General features: G+C 53.1%; 1 protein-coding gene across 1 annotated transcript in view; it reads left to right on the top strand.

Annotated features, from left to right (window-relative positions):
- Nucleotides 1-4,369: 4,369 nt before the first annotated feature.
- GFRA2 (GDNF family receptor alpha 2) overlaps nucleotides 4,370-13,533 on the top strand; it is an 83,751-nt gene continuing 74,587 nt past the window's right edge. Inside the window, 1 exon segment of the mRNA XM_053401325.1 lies at nucleotides 4,370-4,710. Coding sequence (XP_053257300.1) covers nucleotides 4,671-4,710 — 40 coding nt within the window. The 5' untranslated portion in view covers nucleotides 4,370-4,670.

Below are 13,533 nucleotides of genomic sequence, written 5' to 3'. Positions count from 1 at the left end.
TCCATAGTTTATGTGTTGCATGAAAATATATTTTCTATTATCTGTCCTGAATTTTCCCACCTTCAGCTTCATTGGAGATCCATGAGTTCTAGTGTTTTGAGAGATGGAAGAAAACTTTTTTCTATCCACTTTCTCCATGTCAGGCATGCTTTTATAAACTTCTATCATATCACCTCTTACCAGTATTTGCTTTTTTCTCTAAACTGTCCTGTTATGTACTGAGTTGAATAGGTTCCAGAATGCTGCAGTCTGATTGGTCCTTGAACAATAGGACCCAGAATGCAGCAGTCTGATTGGTCCACAGGAGCCACCCAATCCAGCTCCAGGTGGAAGGGAATCCGCAACCTGATTGGCCTACAGGAGAATCCCGGAATTAGCCAATCATGTGGGGCCCATTGTGTAAATCAGTGTTTCCCAACCTTGGGCCTCCAGCTGTTTTTCAACTACAACTCCCATCATCCCTGACTAGCAAGACCAGTGGCAAGGGATGATGGGAATTGTAGTCCAAAAACAGCTGGAGGCCCAAGGTTGGGAAACACTGGTGTAAATCATGTATATAAAGCAGACATTCTGGGGGAACTTCCATTCTTCCTCACCACTATGAGCTGACTAAAGAGCATGAATTCCTCTCTCGACTCTGAGTATATTTCATGTCCCAAACGCCACAGCCTTTTCGTTCTTCGTTTTCTTTCTTTTTGTTATCTCTGCACTTTTTTTCTTCATCAGTTGATGAAAATTAAACAAAAGAAAACAAAAACGGATTCTGAACCTTTAGTTATATTTCCCCTGCAAAGCAGAGAGAGAAAGAACAAAGCTCCCTCACTCCATGAGGCTGCAAAAGAAAGAAAGCCTTTCCTGAAAGATCAAAATTTTGTTTGACTTAAGTTTTTGCAAAACTGTGTTGTGTGTTTTAAGAAGTATCCACCACCATGCTACCTCCATGACAGTCGATAAATTTCACCCTGCTGGGAATTCCCTTGGGGACATGAGTGCCTCCTTCCACTATTTCAGCTTTCCAGTGGGTGGCCCCATAAGCCTGCTTGGTCATGTGGGGCTGACTTACTTTGAGCAGGGCTAATTTTAAGGGTGTTCCAGTTCTGCCCTCCCTCTATCCCTTTCAGTCAGGCATTGTACCATTGATTCCTTTCCTCCCACACTCCTGACTCCTGACTTTGTGTCCAGGGCAGCTGTCTACCAGCTCCATCTGATACACAGGCTGAGACCTTACCTGCCCGCAGAGTGTCTCTCCAGAGTGGTGCATGCTCTGGTTATCTCCCGCTTGGACTACTGCAATGTGCTCTATGTGGGGCTACCTTTGAAGGTGACCTGGAAACTGCAATTAATCCAGAATGCAGCAGCAAGACTGGTGACTGGGAGTGGCCGCTAGGACCATGTAACACAGGTCCTGAAAGACCTATACAGTGGTACCTTGGGTTAAGAACTTAATTCGTTCTGGAGGTCTGTTCTTAACCTGAAGCACCACTTTAGCTAATGGGGTCTCCTGCTGCTGCGCTGCCGGAGCATGATTTCTGTTCTCATCCTGAAGCAAAGTTCTTAACCCGAGGTACTATTTCTGGGTTAGCGGAGTCTGTAACCTGAAGTGTCTGTAACCCGAGGTACCACTGTATTGGCTCCCAGTATGTTTCCAAGCACAATTCAAAGTGTTGGTGCTGACCTTTAAAGCCCTAAATGGCCTCGGTCCAGTATACCTGAAGGAGCGTCTCCACCCCCATCGTTCTGCCCGGACACTGAGGTCCAGCTCCAAGGGCCTTCTGGTGGTTCCCTCGCTGCAAGAAGCAAAGTTACATGGAACCAGGTAGAGGGCCTTCTCTGTAGTGGTGCCCGTCCTGTGGAACATCCTCCCATCAGATGTGAAGGAAATAAAAAACTATCTGACTTTTAGGAGACATCTGAAGGCAACCCTATTTATGGAAGTTTAAAATGTTTGATTTTTTATCGTGCTTTTAATATTCTGTTGAGAGCCGCCTAGAGTGGCTGGGGAAACCCAGCCAGATGGGCGGGGTATAAACAAACAAACAAACAAACAACAAAAACAACAAATTAATTTCTCTCTCCCCCCTTCTCTCTCTCTCTCTCTCTCTTTCTCTCTCTCTCTCTCTCTCTCACACACACAAATGGAATACCTTGTGCTGGGAACATAGGAAGCTGTCTTATACGGAGTAAACACTGGTTCATCTTGGTCAGTATTGTCTACACTGACCACCAGCAGCTCTTCAGGGTTTCAGATTCAGGAGTCTCTTCAAACCCTACCTGGTAATGCCGTGAAACTTTTGCATGCATGGCAGGTGTTCTGCCCTTCCCCTCCCCTTTCTGTCCTAGCCAGCTCCAAAAAGGGACAGAGGTCGCTGTGTCTGCCCCATCATCTTGGCACCTGGGCAAGAACTCTCATGGGAAGTGGGGAGAAAGTCAGCAGGATCTCCTGCAAGATGCAGGGTGGCCCCAGGGGCAAAACCAGCCTCAATGTCACACAGGGTGTTATGCACTGAGTTGAATAGGATCCAAAATGCAGCAGTCTGATTGGTCCACAGGAGCCACCCAATCCAGCTCCAGGTGGAAGTGAATCCGCAACCTGATTGGCTTGCAGGAGAATCCCGGAATTATCCAATCACCTGGAGCCCATTGTGTAAATCATGTATATAAAGCAGACATTCTGGGGGAACTTCCATTCCTCCTCACCACTATGAGCTGAATAAAGAGCATGCAATCCACTCTCAACTCCGAGTATATTCCACAGACCCAGGCAGGTTGGGAAAGCAGGGGCAGCAGCGGGAGCTCAGAGCACCCTCCAAGGATGGTGGCCGGGAGACCCATCTAAGAAGCACAGGAGGAAAGAGATGGTGGAGCAAAACTAGCCTCTTTGGTTGTCGCATTCTGTCCCCAGGGATACAGCTGGACTCCTGCATTGCTAGCTGACCCTTGGTGGCCGTTCCAACTCTATCATTCTTTGATTCTAAGGCCTGGAGAAATGAGCCACCCCGAAAGGCCAGGGGGAAAGTCCCAGTGGTTTGCAGGCTGGGCAGAATCATGGCCCTGTCTCAGCTGAGGCTTCCTGGCCACCTGAGAGCCCTCAGAGCAGCCTGTGGCCAGTAGCAGCTGCTCACCAGTCTGCTGGGAGACACTCATGCATCTGCAGGGCTACCTATACCCAGATTTCTCAGCTAGGGGTGGCAGGTGGCTTAGAGGAGGCTGAAAAGGCCTCTCTCAGAACCACCTCCCTACCAGTAGGCCCACTTCCCAAATCTGCACTCTCTCTCTCTGCCTCTCCATGCAGACAGCCTCTCTTTAGAGAGAATGGGCAAGGGGTCAGATCTAGAAAAGACAAGATCCTCTGCATGGGGCAAACTTTCCAACAGGAAGGTTGTTGAACTGATGGGACAGGCCAGAGTTCCTTATGAGCTGGTGGAGGCTGCAGTTGTCAGATCCTGCACTGAGATGACCTCCAAGGCACAAAACCAGAAACTAGAGAGTCAGGGCAGCCTAGTGGTTAGAGTGCTGGACTAGGACTTAGGAGAGATCAGGGTTCAAATCCCCACTCAGCCATAAAGAAGCTCACTGGGTGACGTCGGGCCAGTCACTGACCTTCAGCCTAACCTACCTCACAGGGGTGTTGTGAGGATAAAATGGGGAGGTGGAGGAAAACCGGGTGCACCAAACTGGAGGAAAGGTTGGGGTACGAATGCAAAGATAGCATTCCTAAAAATGAACGTGGAGAGCTTTGGAGAGCAGGCTGCGTGAAATCAGCTGGGAGGGAAACGCACTCTGCACGCACACAGAGGTCCTCGGGCGTTCCTTTGCACGCTTGTATGCACCTCAGAGATGCCCTCGGGGCCGTTTGACGCCAGCGCGGCAGGACGCCACCGCCAGGCACGATCTGGGTTTGGGGCGGCAGCTCCACGTCCCCGGAGACGTCCCGGGGAGCGGCGAGGGGGCGGTCAGGTAGGTCCTGCGAAAGCGAGGCTCGACGGCGCGCGATCCGACTCCTCCTCGCCGCGCTGCACCCGCCTCTCGCCGCCTTCCTTGCGCCGCTACTCGGAGGGGAGGCATCGCCGTCGCTGGGGCAGAAGGTAGCGGCATCCCGGGCGGCGCGTCTTCAGGGCCAAGTTGGACGGCGCGCCCGGGCGAGGCTGTGCCCCGCCCTCGCTCCCTCCCTGGCGGAGCCACCAAGGGCCTCCCCTCCGCCTCAAAAGGTCCCCGCCCGCCCGCGCCTCCGCCGGGGGAGAGCAGCTCTGCACGTCTGGGCTCCGGCGGGCTGCGGAGAGGCTGCCGAGGAGCGGGCGCGGAGGCCGGGCGAAGCACCGCGGACAGCTCCGCCTCCTCCGCCTCCTGCCGGCCACTTTTGCGGCTGCTTCCCGCGGCCGCCAGAGCGAGCCGAGCGCCGTCCTCGTTGTCGTCGTCGGGGAGGCGGAGAGCGCGGAGAGGCGGCGCGGCATGGAGCCTCCGCTCTGAGCTCCGCTCCGTCGTCGTGGAAGAGGCAGGCAGGCAAGATGCTGCCGGCGGAGCGGCGGGCGGCGCCTCCGCCTCGCGGGGACTGAGGAGCAGGGCGGCGGCGGCAGGACGGGCGGACGGAGCCGTGAGAGCGCACGGAGCGCGGGAGCTGCTGCTGCTGCCTTGGCGGAGCCGCCGCCGGTCCCGGGGACGATTTGCCTGCCATGATCGCCGCCGGCGTGCTCTGCCTCTTCCTCTGCCTGGGTGAGTGACCGAGCAGGTGCGCCGGGGAAGGTTGGACCCTGGACGGCGAGGCGGAGGGGCGCCCCAGCCTGGGCTGAGAGCGGGGTGGGGGAAGACTGGAACGGGGGCGCGCTGGTGGGTCTTCTTGTGTGAAGGGAGGACGGGCGTGTGTTGGAGGGGCGCATCTGCCTGGCAGGGGGCGTCTCAGCTGGTGGGGGGCAGCGCTGCCTTTGCCAGCTGGGAGCGCGGCAGGAAATGGGACATGGCTGGCGGGGGGGATGGGGGGGGGTCGGCTGCTTCACCGCAGCACTCCTGATCGGAGCTGCTTCCCCGCCGCCAAGGTCGGGTTGGAGAGCCCCCGCCGAAAGTTTAGTTGAAAGAAGGAGAGCGCGGGGGTGCGGGCGACATTGTCATCTTTGTCTTTCCAGGCCAACCGGAGCTGTGGGGGTGGAAGGGTGGTGTATTTGGTTGGCGGGGGGCGTCCTCTCTTTTTGTCCGGAAGAATCAACCTCCCTGGCTTACGAGCTGGGGGGCATAAAAGTGCGCCTCGCACGCCTGCTGGAGGGTAGCGAGAGGCCAGTCTCCTGGGGTTGCCCCAGGTCGAGTCCTAGATTTAGGGGCGGGCGGGCGGGGGTGTCCTGAAGGGCGAGTTGGAGAAATAGGCCAGGGCGACGGAGAGGGGGGTGTCTCCTGCCCACCCACCCATATATATGAGGGGAGAGAAACAGTATCACCTCCATCTCTCCCCAAATGCTGACACCAGGCTGCGGGCGGCCAGCGCCTCGTGAAGAGACCGCCTTAAGTGCTTTGCTGGACTAGAAAATGACCTCAGTGGGAGCTAAGCACTTGCCCACCCCCCAGAATGCCATATGTCTGTGCAGAACCAGAGAGGGGAAGGGAAAGGAAGGGTCTTCCTCAAGAGAAGGTCCAGCCTGGCAAAGGTCCGTGGTAGGAAGACCAGCTGGAACAGCCGCAGGGACCCCAGGAGCCCACTGACCCATCTTTGCCCTCTCTGGGCATCCTGGCTGTAACTGGGCAGGAGAGAGCAATCCTCCCCGCACTGGGGGATGCTGCCTGCCCTCCTGCCACAACCTGGCCACTCCCCATTTGCCGCTTGGGCTAGTGACTGGTGCTGTCACAGAGAGAGCCTCAATTCTCAATGGAGGAAGGGTGCGTGTGTGTGTCTCATTTTAGGCCTGCTGAGCCCCCCAGCCCTTCCCCACCTCTGCCTCTTCTCTTTCCACTGCCCTTGCCAAATGCAATGCTTTCTGAGGCTGAGACTGACCCCAGTTGTCATGTTGTCTTTCTCTGCACAAATGTGTGTGTATGCAAACAACACAGTGTAAGGAGATGGTGGCCAGGATTGGGCCGTTGGCAACAGCAATGAGCAGCAGGGCTGATGATGAAGTCCAGGGTCCAGTGGACCCCCCCCCCAACTGGATCTAGACTGCCCACCTCCTTCCTTTCACCTGGAATACTCTCCAACCACCTGGTGCCCTCCTGCTGTGTTGGGGAAGGGCTGTAGCTCAGTGGTAGAACCTTGCATGTGGAAGGGCATGGGTTCAATCCTTGACAGCATCTCCAGAAGGGGCTGGGAGAGATCCTTTGCTGGAAATCCTGGAGAGCAGCTGGCAGTCAGTGTAGACAATACTGAGCAAGATGGACGATTGTCTGACTCACTATAAGGCAGCTTCCTACGTTCCTATGCAACTTCCCTTGGTGTCCTAACAAACCTACAGCTGTGTGATGCTTCAACGAATGGGAGAGTCACTGCGCCGGCTGGGGTGGTGGTGAGAGTTGTAGTCCAAAACATCTGGAAGGTGTCGTGCTTCTGTGGTGCTGATTCTGGGAGTTGAGTTGCAAAGCCCCAGCTGGCTCGCTCTACCTTTCAAGAGCGGCGTGCAATTGAAACCATTTCCTTTGCATGATAAGGAAAGCTGTCAGCAGAACCAACAGCCCAGCTCCACAAATCTGCTGTCCTCTGTGTGTGTTGCCTCACATATGACTTTTAAAGAAAAAGGCCTGCTGTGGGTTTGGAGGAGAGCGTACAGGCTTGACTAGCTGGCAGCGAGCATTTCTGGCTTTCTTTGTTGGGGGGGGGAGGTATTCCATCTTCTGGAGGCGTGTGTGGGATTTCTTCTTCTCTTGATACGGCAGCAAGGTGTGGGCTGGCACTAGGACAGGTGATCCAGGCAGGGGGCAAACCAATTACAAATGCAACCTTTGGAAGAGGAGTTTGGCACCCAGACAAACTGCATGATTAGATTTCCAGATCTGCTTTCTGTTTGCTGGCTGACCACAGACATCAATAGGTGCCTGGGATAACTTGGGTGTCCAGAAGATTTGGCAGGCAAAGGCATTGGTTTTTTTGTTTTTCGCACAAGCCGGGTCCTGGATCACCAATGCAGAGCAGGTCCAAAATCCATGGAGAGTGTCTCATTGTGAACTGACAGGACATCAATTCCACGGATGTCTTTAGGCTGGCTTCTGAACAGGGTCACAAAACGAGGAAGAAGCTGATCTTTTTAAAGTGCGATGGGCTCAGGCATCATGTGAAAGGAGAGAGATCCCAGTGGGAATGGGGAAGTTGCCCTTCTCTTCCTGGTTAGGGGGCAAAATGTGGTTTGCAGGCCCCTTTCTTGATGCAGGGCATGGGATTTCGGGGCTAGGTCTCCTGGAACGACCCTCGGGGGATTCCTATAGCACTGTGAGCTTTGTGTCCATGGCTTGGATTAAATTATCCCTGAATGGAAGCATATTCTGGAAACAGAAACTGAAACAGGACAGATGGATCACCAAGTCTTAACCAAGTGGAGTATCTTGAGCTGGGTGCTCCTGATTGCAGTTGCAGTAAATATGGTTCCTGCTGTTGCTAGATTTAGTTCTCTCTTGACACCTTGGTATATAGGGGTCTCATCTGGGCTGGATTATCATGAGTGGGACCTGTGACAGTTTGGTGGGTGACCATCCTGGGTGGGTGACTTTTTCCATCCCTCTCATGGATGATTCTGTTAACGATCAAGGTTCCTGCTGCTAGGTGAAGCTGCTTCCTTGCTATAGAATCATAGAATCATAGAGTTGGAAGAGACCACAAGGGCCATCGAGTCCAACCCCCTGCCAAGCAGGAAACACCATCAGAGCACTCCTGACATATGGTTGTCAAGCCTCTGCTTAAAGACCTCCAAAGAAGGAGACTCCACCACACTCCTTGGCAGCAAATTCCACTGTCAAACAGCTCTTACTGTCAGGAAGTTCTTCCTAATGTTTAAGTGGAATCTTCTTTCTTGTAGTTTGGAACCATTGCTCCGTGTCCGCTTCTCTGGAGCAGCAGAAAACAACCTTTCTCCCTCCTCTATGTGACATCCTTTTATATATTTGAACATGGCTATCATATCACCCCTTAACCTCCTCTTCTCCAGGCTAAACATGCCCAGCTCCCTTAGCCGTTCCTCATAAGGCATCGTTTCCAGGCCTTTGACCATTTTGGTTGCCCTCCTCTGGACACGTTCCAGTTTGTCAGTGTCCTTCTTGAACTGTGGTGCTTTGTGGGTCCCAAGCCTAGAGGGAGGACTGCTTTGTTTCCTTACTGAGCTTTGTGTCAGCTCCTTCTAAGAGTGTTTGGTGGTGGTAAAGTCAAAGCAACCAGTGTGGTGTAGTGGTTAGAGTATCGGACTAGGGCCTGGGAGATCAGGGTTCAAATCCCCACTCAGATATGAAGCTTCCTGGGTGATCTTGGGCCAGTCGTTCACTCTCAGCCTAAGCTGCCTCACAGAGGTCTTGGAGGAAGAGGCGGGATATCAATGCAACACACAAACAAACAAATAATATTCTGCCACCATTTGCCATTGCAACTTTTCTATGCTGCCTTGCATAAGTGTCTGGTGAAAAACTGTCTAACCTCATAGCACACAGTGCTGCCATGTTGGCCTCTAGGAGCTGAAGTGGGTTCTGAATTCTGTCTTGGCCTTCTGCTGACAGTCACACAAGGAAAGGAGCAGGTACTGCATGGGATGAAATTGTCTCTCAGCATGTGTTCCCTGGGCGCTGGGCTCCACTCCTTTCCAGAAATTTGATCAGAGATGCATTGTCTGGTTGTGCAAGACAGTCTGCTATGCTCGCGGGGGGGGGGGGGGGCTTTTCCAGATCAGGGATGAGCTGCGCTAGACAAGGGTACCAAAGTTGACTAAAGAGGGAGGCAACACCATTGCTGAGCACTATTCAGATAATGGCTCTCTTCCAAGTGCTGTGTGTGTGTTGTTGGGGGGGGGCAGGGGAGGAAGGAGCAGGGAGAATCACATTTCTCCTGCACACAACAAAAATGAATGGCAACAGCCACTTCTTCACACAGCACATGGTTAAGCTACAGAACTCCCTCCCAGAGCAGGAGGCAGTGATGGCCTCCAGCTTGGATGGGTTTAAAAGAGGATTAGACAACTTCATGGCAAAGAGGTCTCCTAGCCACAATGGCTCCTCCCACACTCCTGACTCCTGACTTTGTGTCCAGGGCAGCTGTCTACCAGCTCCATCTGATACACAGGCTGAGACCTTACCTGCCCGCAGAGTGTCTCTCCAGAGTGGTGCATGCTCTAGTTATTTCCCGCTTGGACTACTGCAATGCGCTCTATGTGGGGCTACCTTTGAAGGTGACCTGGAAACTGCAATTAATCCAGAATGCAGCAGCAAGACTGGTGACTGGGAGTGGCCGCTGGTACCATGTAACACAGGTCCTGAAAGACCTATACAGTGGTACCTTGGGTTAAGAACTTAATTTGTTCTGGAGGTCTGTTCTTAACCTGAAACTGTTCTTAACCTGAAGCACCACTTTAGCTAATGGGGCCTCCCACTGCTGCCGCGCAATTTCTGTTCTCATCCTGAAGCAAAGTTCTTAACCCGAGGTACTTTTTCTGGGTTAGCGGAGTCTGTAACCTGAAGCGTCTGTAACCTGAAGCATCTGTAACCCGAGGTACCACTGCACTTGTGTGCTCGAATCGTGCTTGCGGGTTTCCCTTTGAGGCATCTGGTCAGGCACTGTGGGAACAGAATGCTGCCCTAGATGGGCCCCTATGGGCCTGATCCAGCAAACTCTTCTTAGGTGCTTATGATCTTACTGTACCAGGCGAATCCACCTGGTGGTACATAAGTGCCAGTGGTGGGCTGTTGATTGGTGGTCATGGATGCAGCGAGGTCAAAGTTCTCAAGCTCCTCTTGCAGAAACAATATGCAGCCAATTTTGGGACTCTTTCCTGAAATAGCTGGTGTTTAAAACTGAGCACCCCTTCCCCAATGTAGAGCTCACATGCTTCCCATCCAACACCCTGTCCAATGACTGTTGTCCACACAAAATCATTTCACAAATCTTTCCTATATTTTATTGAATTTATATTCCACCTTTTTCTGCAAGGAGATCAAGGTGGCATACATGACTCTCCCCAAAGGTCATCCAGTGAACTTCATGGCTGAGTGGGGATTCAAATCCTGCTTTCCCAGGTATAGGCAAACTTGGTCCTCCAGATGTTTTGGGACTACAACTCCCATCATCCCTAGCTAACAGGACCAGTGGTCAGGGATGATGGGAACTGTAGTCTCAAAACATCTGGAGGGCTGAGTTTGCCTATGCCTGTCCTAGTCCAACACTCTAACCAGTACACCACACTGTATCTCAGTGTACATCACGCCCCCCCCCCACTCTGTCCAATGTTGGAGCAGAACTCTGCTTCTTTGCAACGGGTTTGTTTGTTTACACAACGAGTTTCCTGCATGCACACCACAAAATGGTGTGCACAAAAATATTAAAACAACAAGCACCAATTAAAATGATGCAATAAAGCCACAGGGTGTGTGTGTGTGGGGGGGAACAGCTGGAACGTGAGAGCTCTCCTTCCTTCAGGATGAGATGCTGATGGAGTAGTTCTGCAGTGGTGAATTTTGCCAGGAACGGTTGTTTGAGTACAGGAAAAATGTTAATACTTCTGCTCTTCCTGCCCTGCCCCCCCACCAAACAGAAATGCTGCCCCCTCCCCTCTAGAGGTGGGAAAGGACTTATTTTTTTCTGTCTGGAAATGCTCTGAGACTCAAGTCACTGAACTTAGGAGTGACCACTGTCATAGGCCAATGGCACTGCAGGCGCCAGTGGTGGTTTAAGAGAGAATTGGACAAATTCATGAAGGAGAGACCTATCAAGGGGTGCTGGCCATGATAGCTATGCAGTCACGGTTCTGACTCTCAGGGCTTACCTTTCCTCCCCTCTTTCCAGTGTTAAAACCGGGGGGGGGGGGGGGATTGCAACACCTTCTATTTTCCCTTATCAACAGGCCCAGCCTGCGATTTAAAGCTCCGTGTCTGAGTGCCCACCCTCTTTTTGCTCTAGAGCTTTCCCCGCAAACACCCACCCTTTAAATCTCGTTCAGAGCAAGCGTCAATCCGCCGAAAAGCCAAATTGATGTTTTCTCCGATTCAGCTTTAAAGAATGGGTATTTGCAGGGGAAGTTTGGGGCAAAAACAAACAAACCCTGCTCTGACACAGACCTCTGCATGGAAATAGGGGTGGGGTGGGGATTTAAGTAAGAATAATCCTCCAGTTGTTCAGAATCGCAAGTGGGGAAAGAGTTGCTGTTATGTTCAGCTCCTTCTTGTAACATTCCCTTTAGGGCATCCGGTTGGGCAATGTAAGAACAGGATGTTGGACTAGATGGGCCACTGGCCTGGTCCATCAGGCTCTTATATTCTTGTGGAAGCTCCAGGTCCAGAGGCAGTCTGTCCAGAATCTTAAGTTCTTAGGAGCATTCGGCCACTGTGAAAATGGGATACTGGGTTAGATGAAACCCCTTTTCACCTGACCCAGACCCTTCATACATTATTTCAACTGCTCCAACTTTGTCTCATTTCCTGAGAGCCAGTATGGTGTAGTGGTTAAGAGCGGTGGACTCGTAATCTGGTGAACCGGGTTCGCTTCCCCGCTCCTCCAGATGCAGCTGCTGGGTGACCTTGGGCCAGTCACACTTCTCTGAAGTCTCTCAGCCCCACTCACCTCACAGAGTGTTTTTGTGGGGGAGGAAGGGAAAGGAGAATGTTAGCTGCTTTGAGACTCCTTCGGGTAGTGACAAAGCGGGATATCAACTCCAAACTCTTCTCTGAGGAAGGATAGGCCAGGACGTGACCAGGGCCACACAAACAGCCATTCAACCCAGACCTTTCCATATTGTCTACCTCCCAGAACCCTTCGCTTTTGGCCCCAGCTGTTTGGCCCTCCTGCCTCTGCCCAGGCAGCTCCACCCTGGACCCCCTGAGCCTCTGTGTGCCGTAGAGCCAGGTCATGAGGAACTGGGGCCTCTCTGAGGCAGCTGCACCTCCCTTTCAGGTGTTGGTCACCATACAAGGCTTCAAGGCCAGTGTCCAGGTTCTCCCATTAGCCTCTGGGATGGAGAGGCTGTGTGCTGGCTACTGCCAGGGACCAGACACTGGCCTTCAGAGGGCCTTGCAATGGAGCAGGCAGGCTCCGGCTGGAACACGATGCTGGAAAGTATCTGGAGGAGCAACCCTTCAAACTGCCCCATCTGTGTGTTGCCTTGGGAAGCACTGAATGGGCAGAGGCCCCACCTGCCTGTAGGTGTCGCTGCTGCCTCACTTCCTAGGGGCTCTGCCTTTTCTGTGTATGGTGGTGGCATCAGTGGGGCGGGGCGGGCAAAGGCTCTATGGGCCCAGATTACAAGCCAGTGCCAGGCTGTGTGTGCTTGGAGGCAGGGGGCCTTGGAGAGGCAGCCCTTTTGACCCCCCTCCCCACTGTCTTTCAGCCAAGAAGCTGTTGGGAAGCTTTCCCAGCCTCCCCTCCCTAGTCAAGTGGGTGGCAGGATGGGGGGGGGGGGCGTTGCCTGAACCAAGCAGGGGGAAAGCTGAATTTTCCCATTCAATGGGACGTTCCTGCCAGACCAAGCCAAACAAAGTACAAAAGAAGCGAAGTTCCCTCCTGGGGGAGCAGGATGGAGAGCTACAGCCCTGAAATGCTGGGCTTATTTACGCTGGATTAAGTGGATCAGTTTGGGGGGGTGGGGGGAGGAGAAGGAAGATGGGGAGAGACAGATAGACTCACTCTTGCGAAGAGAGGAGGTGATTGTGTCTGCTGGCCTGCTGGGCTCCATGGATGTGGGGCAGAGTCTTCTCTGCCTCCCTTCCAACATAAGAGCAGCAGCCTGCTGGGGCAGGCAAATGGACCATCTCGTCCCGCATCCTGTTCTCACACTGGGGAGCTTGCAAGCTGGACCTGAGCACATGAGCACTCTGCCCACTTGCAGTTCCTGGCAGCTGCTTTTCTGAGGCATCTTGGCATCTTAGCTAGCAACCATTGATAGCTGTATCCTCATCCCATGGTGGTCCAATCCTTTTTCAAAGCTCCGGAGTACAATTTCCATCAGCCCCAGCCAGTGCAGTCTTAAGATTTCAGCATTGCTATGCTGTCTGGGGCTGCTGGGAATTGTAGTCCGGAGTGTATGGGGGTGGGAAAATGCCATGCACCCAGCAGGGATGGGCAATGCTCTAATAAACCCCCTAAGGCAGGCCATCCTTTCCCTGAGCTGGGATCTACAAAGCCTTAAAACTTTACTGACGCACTTCAAAGAGCAACCAGGCCAGCAACAAAGTCTTGGGAGAAGATGCCCTTTGAAGGCTCAAGTTTTGATCTCTGCTGGCGGCAGCTGGATCCTGTTCCTTAGGTTTCTTAGCAGTTTCTTCTCACCCATTGCTAAGGGGTTGTCCTGCCATGGCTCCCACCCAGGCCTGCTTCTCTCTCTGGATTGGGGGGTGGTGGTGGTGGAGAGAGCATGCCCCAAATCCCAGAGTGCCCCTGTCAGC

Source organism: Podarcis raffonei, chromosome 8 (genome assembly GCF_027172205.1).
Source record: "Podarcis raffonei isolate rPodRaf1 chromosome 8, rPodRaf1.pri, whole genome shotgun sequence".
NCBI lineage: Eukaryota > Metazoa > Chordata > Lepidosauria > Squamata > Lacertidae > Podarcis > Podarcis raffonei.
This window is presented reverse-complemented; position numbering and strand designations above follow the sequence as displayed.